General features: G+C 42.9%; 1 protein-coding gene across 1 annotated transcript in view; it reads right to left on the bottom strand.

Annotated features, from left to right (window-relative positions):
- Positions 1-21317, bottom strand: part of LOC140737354 (cytochrome P450 2C19-like) — a 62814-nt gene that overhangs the window by 26959 nt on the left and 14538 nt on the right. Inside the window, exons 3-4 of the mRNA XM_073063805.1 lie at positions 9303-9452; positions 8301-8461 (exon numbers count right to left, since the gene is read on the bottom strand). Coding sequence (XP_072919906.1) covers positions 8301-8461; positions 9303-9452 — 311 coding nt within the window. The remainder of the gene's footprint in view (positions 1-8300; positions 8462-9302; positions 9453-21317) is intronic.

The following is a 21317-nucleotide window of genomic DNA, read 5'->3' as shown; positions in this document are numbered from 1 at the left end:
CTCGTAAGTTAATTCAGTTTGCTTAGGTTCACCTCTTTTCTTCTTACCGTTACCATCGGCACCTTTCCCGTTTTTTGAATCTGGCCCTTTAGATCTTGTACTCATTATACTCATTTCTGTGCTCGTTTCTTCAAAAATTCACGATCAAAGCTCGAACAAACTTCAAAAAGTCCTCTAGTGTTGATAAAAATAGATTAAATAAGGGTGATCATGGGTTAAAAAAAATAACGGTAATGGAGAGAAGCCGAACCAAACCTCACTCCATGAGCGCCTAGTGGAGAATCCATAAAACACAAAATCTACAGAGTTCAGGTATTTTTAGTTCAATGTAGTTCAATCTAGCGCTGTGTCGTTCGTTATCTGCAGGCCGCCCTGATCAAAGGCACACAAAATAGCAACAAAAATCAAGAATTGACCAGAAACACATCATTAGGTGAAATACAGAGTTTAATCCACAAATTGCATTGATTAAACCTTGCCCAAAGCCCAGGACTACACTATAATCCTCCAGCTGCATCGAGCAAGAAGGAGAGAGAAAGACCATTTGAAAAAAGGGACATTCCTTTGGAAGCAGCAAGCAAGAGGTAGAGAGAGAGAGGGGGAGAGGTAGAGGTGGAGGTGGAGAGAGAAATCATCATACTCAGACATCTTCCTCTGGTGCAGTGAGTGAGAGACTGACAGATGGCACTGAACATCTGCTTATGTTCCACTCTCACCTTGATGATTTCAATCTTCCATGACTCCAGAAATGGCGAGATCAGTGAGAAATGGAGTCAAATATGGACTCGCATCCTATCTCCAGGCTTCTTGACCTTGAGGTCACAAGCTTCTCTCGAAACCTCACTGGACATCCTTAGACAGCGAAGCGCCAGATTACTCAATTGGCCCAAAAACACACCACCATAATGTAGATCACAGGCTCCAACAGTAGAAGAACCACATTTGGAAGAAAAAGAAGAGGTAAAAGCATCAGGTTAGAGATAAGAAATTAGCTTTGTCTATTATACATCGAAAGGTATCATGGCATTATTATCTTCATCTTGAGCCTGTCATTCCTATCGGAGCAGAGGTCCCTGACAACATCTCATCAAGTTCTCTGTCCTGGAACAGTCTTTCAAGTCGTCCCCAGGTATAGCCCATCTTCTTCCTCTCCCAGGGATGAGGTCTTTGGAGTTCCTGCTGGTGTTTCTGTAGCTCTGTGATTTTTATGGGATGGAGTTACTAGTGCCAAGCCCAACACTCATCCTATTGCAGCAGGCTTGGGATCATCCAAGGCAGAGTTGGTGTAATTATGGTGGTGTTATTATTAAACACCTGGTGCTGGTACTATTTTTTCAATTTCAAGTTTAATTGTCATTCAACCATACATGAATACAGCCAAATTAAACAGCAATACTCTGGGGCCAAGGTTCAAAACACAGTACCTACAGTCACACACAGCACAAGCCACATACACCCTATCCTCGTTACATGCAGGCGATACGTTTCTCGTAGTTGACACATAATGTGAAAACACATAATATGAATAATTATTTAAATGGAAAAAATAGGGATGCATTCTGGAGGGCTTCCTAAATAAGTTTTATCTGTAATTTATTCACATTTTCATACCAATACGACACAAAAGCAGTACCACAAGGCAACATTTGTATTATATTTCATCAATTTAAGGTAATATTCAACATAATAAATCATAGAAAGTTAACATGCCAGGGTGTACAGTACTCACCAACAGTGGCAGGTGTGTTCGCGCCGGGAGATGAGTGGTTGTTGTGGTGTCGGGCAGCTTTACATGGATGAGGTGGATGGTTGTGGGTCATCAGGATCATCAAGGACAGCAAGGGGTGAAGGAAGACTCACAGAACTCTCAGTACTGCCGGCAGCAGGAGATGACACTGGTTTGAAGAAAGTGGTGAGGGTTGTTTGTTTTTCAGCATAAATTTGCTGAAGAAGGATTGACTACAGGGAATAATTGAAATGCTGACTCCATTCTAAACTTGGGTCCATGTCCATCATCATTTGTGCCAAGTGTTCCACAGCCTTAAAAATTCTGCCAGTTGCTTCACCGTAAAATCCTTCACCTGCAACTCGACACTTTCCTCTTCATCGTTATCACCTTCGGTCTGAGTTAAACACAGAAGGTCACCCACACTTAATTCTTCATGATGAGAATCCAGGAGTTCTGCCACGTCAGCAGTCTCAAGATCTGAGAATCCTTCCCCACCAATTTTAAGGCCCAGGGCCACACAATCCTGGACAGCTGCAGTGAAGGCAGGAAACCCCTTGAGGGTGTGCACACACTCACCCAAATTGATTTCAACGCTCCATTGAGAGTGGAATATCTGACCTCTTTCCAGGATTCATCAATGTTGTTGATGGCATGTCTGATGTTGAAGGACTTCCACCATTCCCTCACCATTGGTAAACTCCTGGGATTTTCAAAATCATCTGCTGCTTGCAGCATCTGAGAGATAGTTCATCGTAAAAATATGCCTTGAATGTGGATATCACACCTTGGTCAAGTGGCTGAATCAGCGACATTGTGTTAGGCGGCAGGAAACGCACAGTTACGTTAGGATGAATGCTGTCCAAATGTTTAGGATGGGGTGGCACATTGTCAAGCAACAGAAGAACTTTAAAGGCAAGATTCTGTTCCCGGCAGTAGTGTTCAGCCTCAACAGCAAAATGATTAGCAAACCAATCTTCAATGCTTTCTTGTTAGCTGCCCGGTGGACAGGAAGCATATTCTTACTCAAACCCTTAAGAGCACGGGGGTTTAGTGAGCGGTAAACTAAGAGAGGCTTCATCTTGCAGTCTCCTTCGGCATTGGAACACATAAGCAAAGTCAATCTATCCTTTGCTACCTTGAAACCTGATGCAGTTTTATCATCCTTACTTATGTAAGTGCATTTCGGCATACGCTTCCAAAAATGCGTCTTGTCTGCATTAAACACCAGCTTTGTTGTGATGCCTAACTCAGCTATCATAGCCCACAACTGCACAGGGTAGCGTTCAGCAGCTTCGTGGTCAGCACCAGCCTGCACACCACACACAGCTAAGTTGTGAAGCCTGTGACGATTAACAAACTTAGAAAACCATCCCCTACTGCATTAAAGCCCACAATATCACTTGACACTTCCTCACTAGCCTCTGAACAAAGGCGACTATAAATTTCCAAAGCTTTTGCATGAAGATGATCGGAACTGAGTGTTGCTTTTCTCTTTGTTTCATCCTCAATGTACAAGTTCAACATTTTCTCCATTTTTGTCGTACTTGGGCTACGCACTTTGGTAACAATCTTTGAAGACACTTGTGATGAATCAATCTCTGCACTTCTTATTTTCTCAGCATTTTTCTTTATGTTTCTGATCGTGGACTCATCCAGGCTGAAGTAACATCCCAGAGCTGTTACCTTCACCTGATGCCGCCCTGTTTATAATTTACAACTTTTTTTCAAGTGTTAAAGCGGTTCTCTGCTGCTTGGCTAATGGCCCAGGACTTGACATCAGACGCTTAGGAGGCATAGTTAAATATTTCAAGCACAAAATCATTGCATCATAGGTAAAAACAACAAAAGTTTAAGAGCGCAAGATCGCACATCCACACGTTGCCAAAACCAATGCGAGAGTGAGACTGTGAGGCGTGCGCACATGACTTGCATTGGCGGGAAAGCAGCGCTCCTCACATAACTGTGAATTTTGGATGCATATAAGGAGAATTTGGTAGAAATAGGTTCCTCACATAACTGTGAATCCACATTGTCTGAAGACGCATATAATGACGATAGGGTGTAAGCACATGTATGACAGCAAGCACATAAGATATCAGTAAAATATAGGCATCTGTTAGTCTCAAGAGACCATGGATTTGCACCTTGGAAGGTTTCCAGGGCGCAGGCCTGGGCAGGGTTGTGTGGGAGACTGGCAGTTGCCCATACTGCAAATTTCCCCTCTCCACGCCACCGATGTTGTCCAAGGGAAGGACAAAGGCTGATACAGCTTTTCACCGGTGTCATCGCAGAGCAATGTGTGGCTAAGTGCCTTGCTCAAGGACGCAACACGTTGCCTTAGCTGAGGCTCAAACTAGTGACCTTCAGATCACTAGACCAACGCCTTAACCACTTGGCCACGCGCCAACACAGTAAAATACAGTCACACAAAAAAATATGGTCCAGGTCCCTGATGCACCATCAATAACTCTCTGAGACATGAGGCGAGATATTGGCTTTTATTGACTGGAAGAAAGAACAAGCAGCAATTGACCACCATGCTACATCCTGGAGACTGAGAGGCAGGGCTCAGGCCCCAATCGCCTTTATACCGGGGTCTGTGGGAGGAGCCACAGGAGCAGTCAGCAGGGGGGGGGGGCGTGTCCAGACAGGTATATGTAGTTCACCACAGTCCCTGAGTCCATGAACGTTGCAGCAGTCTGCAGTTAAACACGATACCAGCTTGTCTTCTGCCAAGCAAACACTGGGGTTCAGCAATGCCAGCTTGGACACCGTGCCACACCACCTCCAATGGAGCTCACCAACTCCGACGCCTCTCTCATGGGGACTGTTGACAGGCAGCAACACAGCTTGAGGTCTAGGCCTGATGTGAGTTGTTATTGAGGTTAATGATTAAGGTTTAGGACATGCCCTTTCCTCACTGCTGCCATCAGGAAAAAGGTACAAGAGCCTAAGGACTCACATCACCAGATTCAAGAATAAGTATTGCCCCTCAACATCAGGCTCTTGAACCAAAGGGGATAACTTCATTCAACTTCACTTGTCCCATCATTGAACTGTTCCCACAATCTAAGAATTCCCTTCCAAGGACTCTTCATCTCATGTTTCGTTAATTATTGCTTCTTTCTTTATTATTATTGTTTCTATTTTTGTATTTCCACTGTCTGTTGTCTTCTGCACTCTGGTTAAACACCGTGGTCTTTCATTGATTCTGGGACTACACTTCGGGAAGCCTGATCACCTGGCTGTACTTCTACTCTCTGAGTATAGGCAAAGACTGAAGACTGCAGCACCAGTAGGGACAACCAAGAAGGTATGGACCAGGGGGGCACAGGAGTGCTTACAGGACTGCTTTGAATCAGTGGACTGCACTGTGTTCTGGCAGTCACCTTCGAACCTGAGTGAGTGTGCCACAGTTGTCACCAACTTCATTAAAACCTGTGTAGATGAGCCTATGAAAACTTGCTGTACATTCCCAAACCAGAAGCCATGGATGACAAGGGAACACAATGAATCCTCATAGAGGGATTAGAAGTGGAAAGAGTGAGCAATTTCACATTCCTGGGTGTCAATATCTCTGAGGACCGAACTTGGACACAACATCATATTGATGTAGCTATAAAGAAGGCAGGACAGTGGCTATATTTCATTTGGATTTTGAGGAGATTTGGTTTGTTAACTAAAACACTTGAAAACTTCTAAAGTGTACCATGAAGAGCATTCAGAAGGCTGTATCACCATCTGGTATTGGGGTGGGGAGTGGCGGTATTGCTACTGCACAAGATCAAAATAAGTTGCAGAAACTAGTAGAGTTAGTCAGCTCCATCATGAGCAACAGCCTCCGCAGTATCCAAGACATCTTCAAGGAGTGGTGCCATAGGAAGACACTGTTCATCATTAAGGATCCCTCTCCATCCAGGACATGCACTTTTCTCACTGTTACCATCAGGAAGGAGGTACAGAAGCCTGAAGGCACACACTCAGCGATTCAGGAACAGCTTCTTCCTCTCTGCCATCAGATTTCTGAATGGTCATTGGACCCATGAACACTACCTCAGATCTGTTTTTATTTTTGTTATTTTGCACTAATTTTAACTTAACTATTTTATACAAACACACACATACATATTTAATGTAACTCAGTTTTTCCTCTAGATTTATCATGTATTACAATGTAAAGTTAACAGATTTCACAACATATGCAGGTGATAGTAAATCTGATTCTGATTCAGATTCTACGATAGCTATTACTGTATAGATTTGTTAAGTATGCCCACAAGAAAATGGATCTCAGGGTTGTACATGGTGACATATATGTTGAATTTTAAGGTTATTTTAAACCATCAGCCAACAGACATGATTGGATGAAATTTGGTTTGAAATGTTGATTCAGTGGTCCAAGTAGTATTCTAATTTCAGAATTTTGTGAGGTAGGACACAGTCACCAGGGTTATGGATGACCCTGGGTTAGTGGACATTGGAAAGTAGAAGGCTGACCAGGAATGTGTTGGAATGTTCAAGTTCAGGTATAATAAAGGGAGGGACAGGGATTCAAAAATTCAAAGTACATTATCAACAAAAAATGTCAAAATTGTACAACCTTGAGATTTATTTGCTTACAGGCAGCCACAAAGCAAGGAAGACCAACACCCAATGTGCAGAAAAAGAGAAAAAAATGCAAATCACCCAAACAATAGAAGCAAGCAACGACATTTTGAATCAAACCGAGTCCTCAGATCAGAATCCCCAGAGTACCCTGTGGTAGGCCGAAGCCTCGGTCTCAGTTCATCGTATTAGTGGGGCAAATTGCTGTGAAGCTCGCAGACACCAAGCATGACAGCTGGAGCAGTTTCACAGCTTCAGGATTGCAGAGAGAGGAGTGAACATCGCGGGAGAGTGAGCAAAATCGGTCCAGCTCTCACCTCTGGTCCTGACACATTTCCTTTCCAGTTTATCTGAGCCTGTGTTTAATTTGTCCAAACAGCAGGTTGTACCTTGCATTAGGACCTGAGCCCTGCTGTAGCGAATGCTTCGGGCCTCGACCACACTGCCCAGTGATTCACTCTGGGACAAGTCTTTCTGCAGGCACTAAGGGTGAAGACTAGCGATCTCCACAATGAATGACTGAGATTGACAATACCGAGGACGAGGGTCGGTTACCAACCAGTTCGGCATGTCCTGGGAGGTTGAAGGTCTGTGCAAGTTCAGAGTTTGAGGCCTAGAGGACAAAGTCCTGAAAATGAGAAGTCCTGGGGTCAATACCCAGAGGTCAAAGTTGGAGGTCAAATCCAGCTATCAGTTCCTGGGTCAGTATGTCTGGTAGTCAGAAGTCTGACATCAGCGAGTCCACACAAGGGACTAGAGGTTGTGGAGGCCTAATATCTGCAAGTCCGAGAGTCCGGGGCCAAGGACTGCTGGTCGGTGGCCGACCTGAGGTTGGAGACCTGTTTGTGAGAGTGGGTGGGAGGGTGGAAAAGCGACTGGCATGTTGTGCTGTTCTGCTGAAGACTGCGGGCATGATATGCTGGGACCGGAGAGTTGGTGAAACCTGCAGGCTTTTCCCAGCACATCCTTATGTTGTGTAGTTTTTAACACAAATGATGCATTGCACTGAATGTTTCAGTGTACAGGTGATAAACAAATGAATCTGAATCTTCGATGAGCATTTTCACAGTCAGCAGACTGAGAGACGGGTAGACTTGTGCATTGTTACAAGTATTAAAATAGTCTGGGAGCAACAATATGGAAATAGCCATACAAAATTAGATCTGAAGTCAAAACTGCAAAAATATTGCATTACATTACAAAGTATATGCAAAAATATTACATTGGTGAGACCCATTGTAAATTGGGGGACTGCTTTGCTGAGCACCTCCGCTCCATCTGCCAAAAGTGAAACTTCCTGATGGCCAAATATTGAAATTCCTGTTCATTCTGACACATTGGTTCATGGCAACATCTTGGGCCAAGAAGAGGCCATCTCAAGGCGGAGGAGCAACACCTGATGTTCTGTCTGGGTAGCCTCCAAACTGATGGCATGAATATCAATTTCTCATTCCGCTAAGAAGTTTTTACTCTCCATTGCCCCATCCCCTCTTCTATTCTCCACCCTGGCCTCTTACTTCTCCTCACCTGCCCATCACCCCCCTGGTTCCCCTCTCTCTTCCCCTTCTCCTATGGTTCACTTTCCTCTCCAGCCCCTTGTCTTTCCCACCCACTGGGCTTCATCCATTACCTTCCAGCTATCCTCCTTCCCTTCTCCCCACCTTCTCATTCAGGCGGCGTTCCCCTTCCTTTCCAGCCCCGAAGAAGGGTCTTGGCCCAAAGTATCAACTCTTTATTCATTTCCATAGATGCTGTCGAACCTACTGAGTTCCTCCAGCATTTTATGTATGTTGTTTAAATTTACATTTGTTAATATTAAATGTACTCTAACTATCATGCTGATAAATAATTAATGTTGATCCTGAATCTCTCAGTTTCACTGACACATTGACCACCTGAGTCTCAGATGAAAATATGTTCGCTCTTAACTTCAGTAACTCTCACAATCCACTGTAAAGGGACATACCTGTATCCAAGGGCTAGTCAAACTGCGGGCATTTTCTGCAACCAGCTCCGTCAGCCAGAGAAATTGTTTATCTTCGTAATCAAATCGTTTTCCAAAGGTGATGGAACAGATGATGTTTGACGTTGCGCATCGCAGGAGAAAGTTTGGGTTGAAAGGTTCACCTGGTCCAATTAAAGAAGCTATTTAGAAAATCATAGGACGTTAAAATGAAATGTTGGGGCAGTCCTAAATGTATTTTGGACATTAAACTCAAGAGATTCTCCAGATCCTGGAAATGCAGTGCAACACACACAAGGAGGCCAGAGTGGGGAATAACCTTCTGTCACCTTATTATTCTGGCATCTTCCCCCTTCTGTTCCAATCACGATGAAGGGTCTCGGCCAGAAAAGCCATCTGTTTATTCCTGTCTGTACATGTTGCCTCACCTGCTGAGGTCCTCCAGCATTTTGTGTGTGGGGTTGTAGATATTAAATACATCTCTATTCAAAAGGTATCAGTTAGTTACTTGATACAGAACCAGTGAGGCTTCACTTGGTGTATTGTGAGCAGTTTTGGGCCTCTTATCTAAGGAAGCATATGCTGACATTGGAGGGGGTCCAGAGGAAGTTCACGAAAATGATTGAAAGGCTTGTCATATGAGGAACATTTGCTGCCTCTGGGACTGTATTCACTAGAATTCAGAAGAATGAGGGGTGACCTCATTGAAACCAATCGAATGTTGAAAATTCTCGATAGAGTGGATGTGAAGAGGATGTTTCCTATGGTGGGGGAAACTGGGACCAGAGGGCACAACCTCAGAATAGTGGGATGTCCTTTTAGAACAGAGATGAGGAGGAATTTCTTTAGCCAGAGAATGGTGAGTCTGTGGAATTTATTACCACAGGCAGCTCTAGAGGCCAGGCAATTGGGTATATTTAAGGCAAATGTGGATAGATTCATGATTAGTCAGGGCATGAAAGGACATGGGGAGAAAGCAGATCCACGAATGCAGTAGCGACAAACCTTTCTTATCCCTGAAGCTTGTTACCAGGAACTGGGCTTCCTCCTGAATCCTCTCCTCAACGCTCTTTTTCCCCATTCCAAAATTCCTCAAGGTGCTGAGAGTGAATCTCCGAAGCTGCTTCCATCTCTCGCCACTGCTAAAAGCAACTCCTGCAAGAGAGACCTCAGGTTAATGTCCCTTTGGAAGGGGTTGTCTATTGTCTGAGGGCCAAACATACTTAACCAGTTTCCCAATTTATTCTTTACCCTTCTTTACAACTGCCGAGATATCTAAGGCAGTTAGGACTATGGACTTGTGTTTGTCTAGGGGGAAATCTGTCCACCCACCAAACTGTGTCTTCCGTTTGCATAGGTGCTGTGTAATGCACACTGGTACAAACTCGCACATACAATATCGGACAGCACACAATGTATGTTTTACAGATTACACTTTATAAATCTTACTGGAACTAGGTAATTATTAGCAATACAATATAAAAAGAAAGAAAATGGTGCCAAAACTTAACAGAGTTCAATCAGTTTGTGCACAATCGTTGCAGCTCAATTATTGAAGCCTTCTGTCTACCATTCGATCCGTCCTTCCTCTTCAGTTTTCCTCCCGAAAAGCCCGCCACTGACTCCAGGTTCCCACACATACAGATAGAATAACATTGCTTCCACTGGTTAGTTCCTCTGTTATCAATAATTATAACCCAAACATCTCAACTAAACAGAGCATTACCTCATCAGTTACCTACAAAGAAGGCATTTCCTTATAATGCTACAGAGAAGCCATTTTATATATACAGTTAACATTACAGTTAATAATCTGAGAACCCGGCATAAACTCCTCATCCCAGAGCTCATTCTTCTAGGTAGGAATTGCTACTATAGAATTCCACAGTTAAATCAGCTGCTGTTCCTGGTCACCAAACACAGTCCAAGGTTTCCCTGATTAGATGTCACAAGACGAACAAAAAGGAACCATAAAAGAATGGGAGAGGTTCATAAGAATTATCTCAGAAATGAGAGGGTTAATGGACGAGGAGTATTTGATAACTCTAGCACTGTACTTGGTGGATGATCTCAGGAATTTTAGGGTTAATGTTTGAGGTGCATTTGATAACTCTGGGTCTTTACTTGTTGGAGTTTAGAAGAATGGGGGGGGGGTTCTTATTGAAACCTATCAAATATCAAAAGGCCTAGAAGGGACGTGGAGAAAAGTTATCTATTTATAGATAACAGACAATAGGTGTAGGAGTAGGCCATTTGGCCCTTTGAGTCAGCACCGCCATTCACTGTGATCATGGCTGATCATCCACAATTAGTACCCCATTCCTGCCTTCTCCCCATATCCCTTGACTCCGCTATCTTTAACAGCTCTATCTAACTCTTTCTTGAAAGCATCCAGAGAATTGGCCTCTACTGCCTTCTGAGACAGAGCATTCCACAGATCCACAACTCTCTGGGTGAAAAATTTTTTCCTCAGCTCCATTCTAAATGGCCTACCCCTTATTCTTAAACTGTGGCGTCTGGTTCTGGACTCCCCCCAAAATCGGGAACATGTTTCCTCCCTCTAGCGTGTTCAATCCCTTAATAATCTTACATGTTTCAAACAGATCCCCTCTCATCCTTCTAAATTCCAGTGTATACAAGACCAGTTGCTCCAATCTTTCAACATATTATAGTCCCACCATCCCGGGAATTAACCTCATGAACCTACGCTGTACTCCCTCAATAGCAAGAATGTCCTTCCTTAAATTTGGAGACCAAAACTGCACACAATACTCTAGGTGTGGTCTCACCAGGGCCCTGTACAACTGCAGAAGGACCTCTTTGCTCCTATACTTAACTCCCCTTGTTATGAAAGCCAACATGCCATTAGCTTTCTTCTCTGCCTGCTGTACCTGCATGCTTACTTTCAGTGACTGATGAACAAGGACACTCTAGATCTCATTGTACTTCCCCTTTTCCTAACTTGACACCATTCAGATAGTAATCTGCCTTCCTGTTCTTGCCACCAAAGTGGATAACCTCACATTTATCCACATTAAACTGCATTTGCCATGCACCTGCCCACTCACCCAACCTGTCCAAGTCACCCTGCATTCTCATAACATCCTCCTCACATTTCACACTGCCACCCAGCTTTGTATCATATGCAAATTTGCTGATGTTACTTTTAATCCCTTCATCTAAATCATTAATGTATATTGTAAATAGCTGCCGTCCCAGTACCGAGCCTTGCGGAACCCCACTAGTCACTGGCTGCCATTCTGAAAGGGACCTGTTAATTCCTAATCTTTGTTTCCTGTCTGCTAACCAATTTTCTATCCATGTCAGTACTCTATCCCCAATACCACATGCTCTAATTTTGCCCACTAATCTCCTATGTGGGACCTTATCAAAGGCTTTCTGGAAGTCCAGATACACTATATCCACTGGCTCTCCCTTGTCCATTTCCATAGTTACATCCTCAAAAAATTCCAGAAGATTAGTCAAGCATGATTTCCCCTTCGGACCTATCCTGTTACTGCTATCCGATGTGCAGCTATTTCATCTTTTATAATTGACTCCAGCATCTTCCCCACCACTGATGTCAGGCTAACTGGTCTATAATTCCCTCTTTTCTCTCTTCGTCCTTTCTTAAAAAGTGGGATAACATTCCCTACGCTCCAATCCACAGGAACTGATCCTGAGTCTATAGAACATTGGAAAATGATTACCAACGCATCTGCGATTTCCAGAGCCACCTCCTTAAATACCCTGGGATGCAGACCATCAGGCCCCGGGGATTTATCAGCCTTCAGTCCCATCAGTCTACCCAACACCATTTTCCCCCTAATGTGAATTTCCTTCAGTTCTTCTGTTACTCTAGGTCCTCTGGCCACTATCACATCTGGGAGGTTGTTTGTGTTTTCCCTAGTGAAGACAGATCCGAAGTACCTGTTCAACTCGTCTGCCATTTCCTTGTTCCCCATAATAAATTCACCCGTTTCTGTCTTCAAGGGCCCAACTTTGGTCTTAACTAATTTTTTCCTGTTCACATACCTAAAGAAGCTTTTCATTTATATTCTTGGCTAGCTTACCTTCGTACCTCATCTTTTCTCCCCGTATTGCCTTTTTAGTTATCTTCCATTGCTCTTTAAAAGTTTCCCAATCCTCTGGCTTCCCACTCATCTTTTCTATGTTATACTTCTTCTCTTTTATTTTTATACTGTCCTTGACTTCCCTTGTCAGCCACAGTCGCCCCCTACTCCCCTTTGAATCTTTCTTCCGCTTTGGAATGAACTGATCCTATACCTTTTGTAATATTCCCAGAAATACCTGCCATTGTTGTTCCACTGTCATCCCTGCGAGAGTATCCTTCCAGTCAACTTTGGCCAGCTCCTCCCTCATGGCTCCATAGTCCCCTTTTCCAATTGTAATAGTGACACTTCTCCCTCTCAAATTGTAGATTAAAGCTTATCATATTATGGTCACTACCTCCTTTACCTTGAGTTCCCTTATCAAATCTGGTTCATTACACAACACTAAATCCAGAATTGCCTTCTCTCCGGTAGGCTCCAGTACAAGCTGCTCTAAGAATCCACAGACTCCCTTTCTTGGGGTCCAGTACCAACCTGATTTTCCCAGTCTACCTGTATGTTGAAATCCCCCATAACAATCGTAGCATTACTTTTGCGACATGCCAATTTTAACTCTTGATTCAACTTGCACCCTATATCCAGGCTACTATTTGGGGGCCTGTGCATAACTCCCATTAGGGTCTTTTTTGCCCTTACAATTTCTCAGTTCTATCCATACAGACTCTACATCTCCTGACTCTATGTCACCCCTCACAAGGGACTGAATTTCATTCCTCACCAACAGTGCCACCCCACCCCCTCTGCCCACCTGTCTGTCCTTTCAATAGGACGTATACCCTTGAATATTCATTTCCCAGCCCTGGTCCTCTTGCAACCATGTCTCTGTTATTCCTACAACATCATACTTGCCAATTTCCAACTGAGTCTCAAGCTTGTCCACTTTATTTTTTATACTTCATGCATTCATATATAATACTTTTAATCCATTACTCCACTCACCTCTCAACAATTCCTATTGCACTTGGCCATACTCTCCAATCCCTTCCTGAGCTTTCTACCCCGTTAATTCTGTTGTCTTTCTTAACTTTTAATATTCTCTCTTTCCCTTTAACTCCATCCTTCTATTTCCAGTCTGTCTCCTCACCCCCCCCCCCCACACAACTTAGTTTAAACACACCCATGTAGCAGTGGCAAACCTGCCTGCCAGAATGCTGGTCCCCCGCCTGTTAAGGTGCAACCCGTCCCTTTTGTACAATTCATCCTTACCCCAAAGCAGATCCCAGTGGTCTAACAATCTAAAACCCTGCATCCCGCACCAGCTCCTCAGCCATACGTTGAGATCCCCATCTCCCTGTTCAATAAATGGTGATTTATTGAAATACTGTGCAGAATAGGCCCTTCCAGCTCTTCGATCACATCACCCAGCAATCTCCCGATTTAACCTTTGCCTAATCACAGGGCAATTTACAATGACCAATTAACCTACCAACTCAACACCATCTTTGGACTGTGTGAGGAAACAGGAGCACCAGGAGAAAACCTATGCAGTCATGGGGAGAACGTACAAACTCCTTACTGTTAGTGACGTGAATTGAAGCCGGATCACTGGTGCTGTGAAGCATTGTGCTAACAACTACACTACCATGCCGCCCATGGTAATGATGTTGCCTGTATTGGGGAAGTCTAGAATCAGAGGTCATAGCGTCAGAATAGAAGGACGTTCCTTAGAACAGATATGATGAGCAATTTCTTTAGCCAGATAGAGGTGAATCTGTGGAATTTGTTGCCACAGACAATTATATATTTAAAGGCACCAGTCCAGGTAAAATGGAGCAGATAAGATTTAATGTGTGGCTCAAATCATGGTGTAGGTTAGAGGGGCATAGGTTTATGGGACATTTGGGTGCCTTTTGGGGCTGATGGAACCAGTAACACTGGGACAGGTTGGATTTGAACTGGAGGGGCACTAATGTACTGGGCAGGTGTGTGCTTCAGTTAGCTGAGATCTGTTTAAACTAGGGAATGAGGAGCAGGGTACTAGGAAGAGGCTGGGCTCAGCTGTTTAAACATCATCGTGGAGAATAACATATTAGGACATAAAGCAATTATAGGCTTCAAAAATATAAAAGTGGGTCAAAATAGGATGAAAAACCAGTAATAGACTGGGGATGGCCTGTATAAATGCAAGATGTATGACGAATAAATGAGCTGGAATTATATGCTAGTGTGTATAAATATGATACAACAGCAATAATGGAACCTGGCTGACCTCAAAGAATGGTGATGAATATAGTATTAAAGAATAGACTTTGTTTAGTAAAGATACGCAAGATGGTAAAGGTGGTGGAGTAGACACATACATAGGGAGAATTTAAACAGGAGGCTCCTTGTGATAGGAGATGAATCAAGACTTAGTGAAGCAATCTGGGTGAGAATTAAAAGCTATAAGGATAAGGGAATAACATTGACTGTATTTTATAGACCCTCTCGTGCTGATAGTGATTTTAATAAACAACTATCAGAATATTGGAAAAGCAATTTCTCAGGGTGATATTATAGTTATGGGTGACTTTAATTTCCCAAGTATTGAGTGGGAGAACCCAGTGACTCAAGAATTAGAGGAATGTGAATTCATTGAGTTATAATGATTGTTTTTGACCCAATGTGTAACTGCACTAACAAGGAGGAAGGCCTGTCTAGACTTGATATTCTGCAACAATCATGATAGAATTTTGGACACGGAAGTCGTTGAGCTTTTAGGAACAAGCAATCATAATATTATTAGTGTTGAAGCTTTGTGTAAAAGTATATCAGTAAAAACCAAAACTATTAAAATGAATTTCACAAAGACAAAGTTTGTGCAGATGTGGCAAAGACTTCAGAAAGTAAACTGGAAGGAACAGCTTGACATTGAGTCAGTTGAGAAACAATGGGGTTGATTTAAAAAGGTAATACACACAGTGAAGGAAATGTTCCTACCCAAGGCCGGGAGAAGCAATAAAAACAATAGATCAACTACATGGATAATTAAAGATATACATAAAATTATTGAAAAGAGAGCTATATAAAGAATACAGAAAAAATAGTAATGAAGTTAACCAAAGGGGATTTGAAAATATGAAAGCTATGGTCAAGAGGGCAATTCAGATTGCCAAAAGGCAGGTTGAGAAGGATATTGCTGGTAATGCTACAATTGACCCCAAGAGATTTTTTCAATACTTTAATAGTAAAAGAAAAGTCAAGGAGGAAGTGAAGTGTATTAAGAATACGAATAGGGTGATAAATTATGCAGAGAAAGACATAGTGGATACTCTTTACACATGATTTGCTAAAGTACTCACCCACAAAGATGTCAGCAACATGCCAGTAAGTGTACAGAAAAATAAGGTTGTTTTAAGTGACTTAGAGATTTTAGAAAGTGAGGCCTTGCTTCAGATGAAAATGATGAAAGTTAATAATTCTCCAGGGCCAGCCAACATATATCCCATGGAACTTAAAGAGGTCTGTGATTTTATATACAAATCCCTAACATTTATTTTTCAAAAGTCGGTGAAGACTGATGAAATCCCTAAGGACTGGAAATGGTTTAACGCTGAACAGTATACAAGAAGGGTGAGTATACTGACCCTAGTAACTATAAATCTATAGACCCCAGTAAACTTACTGTGCATCATAGGTAAGATCATGGAAACATTAGTAAAGAATGAGGTGGAAAAGTAGCTGATAAGAACAGGCATGATAGAAGACAACCAGCATGGGTTGAGAAAGGTGAAATCATGTTTTACTAATATGCTGAAGTTCTATGAGGAAACAATTAAAAATTTTGATAACAATAGAGTGGTTGATATAATTTATTTGGACTTTTAGAAAGCTTTTGACAAGGTATCCCACGAGAGGTTAATAATCAAATTACAAGAAGTAGGGATTCAGGGTAAGGTGTGTGAACGGGCACAGTATTGGCTGTAAAACAGAAAACAATGAGTTAAGGTGAGAGGATCATTTTCACATCTAGAAGATGTTAAAAGTAGGGGTCAGCAGGGTGCAGTTTTGGGGGCTGCTGCTGATTTAATTTGCATTAATGATTTGGATAAACACAACAAATAAATTAATAATGTTTGCAAATGATATAAAATGAGGGAGATGGACTGATAACAATCAGGCAGCAGAATCGATACAGTTAGATCTAAACAGATCTGGGCAGATAAATAGCAGATGAAGTTTAATGTAACTAAATGTAAAATATTACATATAGGAAGTAAAAATACTAGATATAAATGTACAATGACAGTTCCTGAGTTAAAAACTGCATTGTATGAGGTTTTAGACATCCTGGTAGACCCATCATGATCAACATCTGGACAATGCACAGGAGCGATTAGGAAGGCTAATAGATTGTTGGGCGATAAAATGCGCTCAGTGGAGCTTGCATCTAGAGATGTTCTCCTTAAGTTGTATAATGCGTTTGAGAGGCCGCACCTTGAGTGCTGTATACAGTTTTGGTCTCCGTATTTTGTCAGGGACGTAAAGTCACTGGAGATAGTTCAGAGAAGGGTGACGAGACTCATTCCAGATCTGCAGGGTATGAACTATTCAGAAAGATTGAAAGAATTAAATCTTTTTCGTCTTAGTAGACATAGAATGAGAGGAGACATGACAGAAAGTTCATTATCTTTCAGGCTCTAAGTAAGGTGGACGGCAATCCAGCTGCCACTTCAGAATGAATCCATCAATGAGGACACAGGGTAATAGGTGGAGACTGGTTAAAGGAAGATTTCAGACGAACATCATGAAGCACTTACTTACACAGCGAGTTGTGGGCACATGGAACAAACTACCTAGTAGTAGTTGAGAGTCGTACCTTAGAAACTTCCAAATCTAAACTTGATAGTTATTTCAGCACACTATGTGAATAGGAATTTGGCAAGCTTTGTTGGGCCAAATGGCCTGTTTTTGTCAAAAACATTCTTATGTTGTAAAGCAGAGGTTAATAGGTTCTTGATTAGTCAGGGCACCAAAGGTTATGGTGAGAAGGCAGGAGAATAGGGTTCAGAGGGATAATAAATCCGTCATGACGGAATGACAGAGCAGACTCGATGGGCTGAACAGCCTGATTCTGCTCCTATGTCTTATAGTCTCATTGAAACCTACCGAATATTGAAAGGCCTAGACAGTGTTGTCATGAAGAGGATGTTACCTATACTGGGAGAGTTTCAGATATGATACAGTTGCCTCATCAAATAGACTCCAGTTTGGTAGAATGTATAACTGGGTCACTGGAGGAAATGTCATGAGTAAGCTTAAGGCCAGTTTCATAATTGCCCGCACTGTGACTCCTGCTGTCACAAAACAACAAATTTCACAGTGTACATCAGCGAGATTAAACCTGATCCTGATCCTGTTAGAATCGTTAATGGGAATGGAGATTGTATCAAGGCTTTAATACAGTGATAGTTTTGTATTGTAAAGTGATCCAACTCCACTGAATGAATTGGAGCTGATTTCCTCATTCTAAATCCTGGGATTATCCTAGGGTTATACAGATTGGAAGCCCATCTTATCCATGCTGACTCAGCAAGTTGCCTAGAAGAATGAAGGGGGAATCTCATTGAAACCTGTCGAATATTGAAAGGCCAAGTCAGTGTGGATGTGGAGAGGATGTTTCCTATGGATGGAGAGTCTAGGACCAGAGATGAAGCCTCAGAATAGAGGGACATCCATTTGGAACTCAAATGAGGAGGATTTTCTTTAGTCAGAGGGTGGTGAATCTGTGGAATTTGTTGTCACTGGTGGCTGAGGATGCCAGGTTCTTGGGTATATTTAAAGTGGTGGCCGATTAGTCAAAGGCCATGGAGAGAAGGCAGGAGAATGTAGTTGAGAGGGATAATAAATCAGCCATGATGGAATGGTGGAACAGACTTGTTGAGCCAAATGGCCCAATTCTGCTCCCATGCCTCATGGTCTAATTATGGGACAGCACAGTAGCATAATGGTTAACACGACGATTTACAATAGAGGCAACCAGGATTGAATTCCTGCCACTGCCTGTTTGTACATCCTCTCTGTGACTGTGTGGGTTTCCTCTGGGTCCTCCGGTTTCCTTCTTCAGTCCAAAGACGTACCTGTAGATAGGTAAATTGGTCAGTGTAAATTGTCCCGTGATTAACTCAGGGATTGCTGGTGGCTCAGCTCAAAGTCTGGAAGGGCCCATTCCACACTGTAATCTCAATAAATGAATACAAAAACAGGAATTGAACACTGGGGGGGGGGGGGGGGGGGGGGGAGGGGTGCAGCACCAACCCAGCCTGGTAACCGCTCCAAACTGCCCCCTTCTCCCCCACCAGCTCAACGCCTCTCTGCGAGCAGCTGTAAAGCAGGTGACACTGCGGCTTGAGGCCTAGTCCTCACTATGACCGAGGCCGTGCAGCTGTTCTGCCGTCTGCCCCTGCTGTCTCCCAGTAAATCAGTGAATCGGACTTGCAGCATTTCACATTAACAATGTCCGAAAGGGCCTTGCGATCACTGCACACCTCCTTCACTCACCAACTCCTCCAAAGCCTCTCTGATGCAAGCAGTATCACAATCTGCAGCAAGTCCAGCTCCTTCAGTTTTTCCACCAACCAGCAACTCACTGATGGGGCAGACCTGCACCACTTTAAGTTCTTAAAATCTAGCAGGATCTTGCAGTTATAAACAATACATTTAAAATGGACAGTAGCTTAAGATTTAACATTGTCACAGCTTCAACCAGCTAAAGCCCTCTAGTCCTGGCCATATGCCATAATGATTCTCTACTCTCTTTCCAGTTGAAACATGTCTTTCCTATAACAAGGTGACCAAAACTGTAAACTGTCCTCCAAGACTGGCCACACTAACAACTTATGCACCTGTGATATAATATCTGTGTTGTTTCAAATTTTGTAAAATACTGGATGAAAATCTGACAGTTCCAAGTGACTCTTTAACTCTTTGTGAGCTCACAGCATGTAAAGTGTCTGTACAAGTTAAACACTGTAGGATTGTTACTGTCAAATGTTTGCTGATAGTGGCTGGATTCTTTCCTGGCCTCAGGCACCAGCACACGGGAACAAAAGACCAAAGAGTTCATCTGTCTCTGTGTGTGTCAAAGCTTGTGAAACTCCTTTCAAAGCCATGCTGATTTAGTGGCATGAGAATAAACAATTGAAGAGTTTGTCTATCTCTATGTGTCTCTCTCTACCCTACTGGAACCTCAATTTATTGGGAGACCTTACCTTACCCTCAGTTTGTGGGACTTCAGTTTGAGCAAGGAAGTTGCAATTGGTGCTGAGGACCCAGGGTGGTTTCACAAGTTGCAATTTGGATTCCCCCCAACAACAGCAACAATAAGTGGTGACAAAGAATTGTGAGCCCTGAAATCTTCATGGAATCTTTGTGACTTATTACTTAATATAAACTCTAGTTTATTTGTGCTTTCTATTTTATGATAATATATAAGGTTTACGTTACTTCATTGTGCTTGAGTGCTTATTACCCCATTTCCTGGACATTCAAATTGTTTGGGTCTTATGGGTCTGATCAACCCAGCCCATTACAATATCCCAACTCCTATACTCATTGACCTGACTGATGAAGGCCAGTGTGAGAGCCTCAGGACTCACACCACCAGGTTCAGGAATAGTTATGATCCCTCAACCATCAGGCTCTGGTACCAAGGGGAACAACTTTACTCAACTTCACTTGCCCTATCACTAAAATGTTTCTACAACCAATGGACTCACTATCAAGCACTCTTCATTTCATGCTCACAATATTTATTTATTATTTATTTGTTATATAATTTCTTTATTTCTGAATTGGCACAGATTGCTGTCTTCTGTACTCTGGTTGATCACCCAAGTTGGTGCAGTCTTTCGCTGGTTCTGTTATGGTTATTATTCTATAGATTTTTTATTGAGCATGCCAACAAGAAAATGAATTTGAAGGTTGTATATGGTGACATGTATGTACTTTGATAATAAATTTACTTTGATCTTTGTCTTTGGGGCAGCACTTCATATAGATACTCAACTATTACAAATACCGTCAGATGTTGAGAAGAACCTCCACCAAGAGGATCCTCGATTTCCTCACTTACAGACCTCAGTCACTGTGGGTTGGCATCATCTTCTCCAGAATCGATTTAACTTTGAACTTTTTTGACTACCTTGTCCATCTGTAATGCAGCTTTCAACGAAATATGCACTTGTATTCCTAGACGCGGGAGGGGGAGAGAGAGGGAGAGGGGGGGAGAAGGGGGAGAGGGGGGGGAGAGGGGGGGAGAGAGGGGGAGAGAGGGGGAGAGAGGGGGAGAGAGAGGGAGAGAGAGGGAGAGAGAGGGAGAGAGAGGGAGAGAGAGGGAGAGAGAGGGAGAGAGAGGGAGAGAGAGGGAGAGAGAGGGAGAGAGAGGGAGAGAGAGGGAGAGAGAGGGAGAGAGACACACACACACAATGCCGAGGGAACTCAGCAGGTCAGGCTGTATCTAAGGAAAGGAATAAACAGTGGACATTTTGGGCTGAAACCCTTCATCCGGACACTGTACTCCTAGGACACATTTTGCTGGTGTCTAGTTTTGTTGTTCTGCGGAACACTGTGGGCATGTTATAGTAGTGTCAGAAATCGTTGCAGGCTGTCCCCTGCTCATCCTTGGGTGTATTGGCTGTTAGCACCAATTACGCATTTCACGGTATGTTTCAATGTTCACGCGATGAATCTGAATCTGAGGTCCTTCTGTTCCACCACACTCCCTAGTGTCCTTCCATTCATTGCACAGGTGCTTGGATATACAGTATATCAGTATTCTTTCATCAACATCTTCATTATGTGACATGTTATATGATGTAAGCAATCATGGTCCCTTCACCATAATTGTTCTTGGCAGATTTTTCTGCAGAACTATTGTCACTGCCTTCTTCTGGACAGTGTCTTTACA

This window comes from Hemitrygon akajei, chromosome 12 (genome assembly GCF_048418815.1).
Source record: "Hemitrygon akajei chromosome 12, sHemAka1.3, whole genome shotgun sequence".
NCBI classification, from domain to species: Eukaryota; Metazoa; Chordata; class Chondrichthyes; order Myliobatiformes; family Dasyatidae; genus Hemitrygon; species Hemitrygon akajei.
The sequence above is the reverse complement of the archived record's forward strand: the minus strand, read 5'-3'. Positions and strand labels throughout refer to the sequence as shown.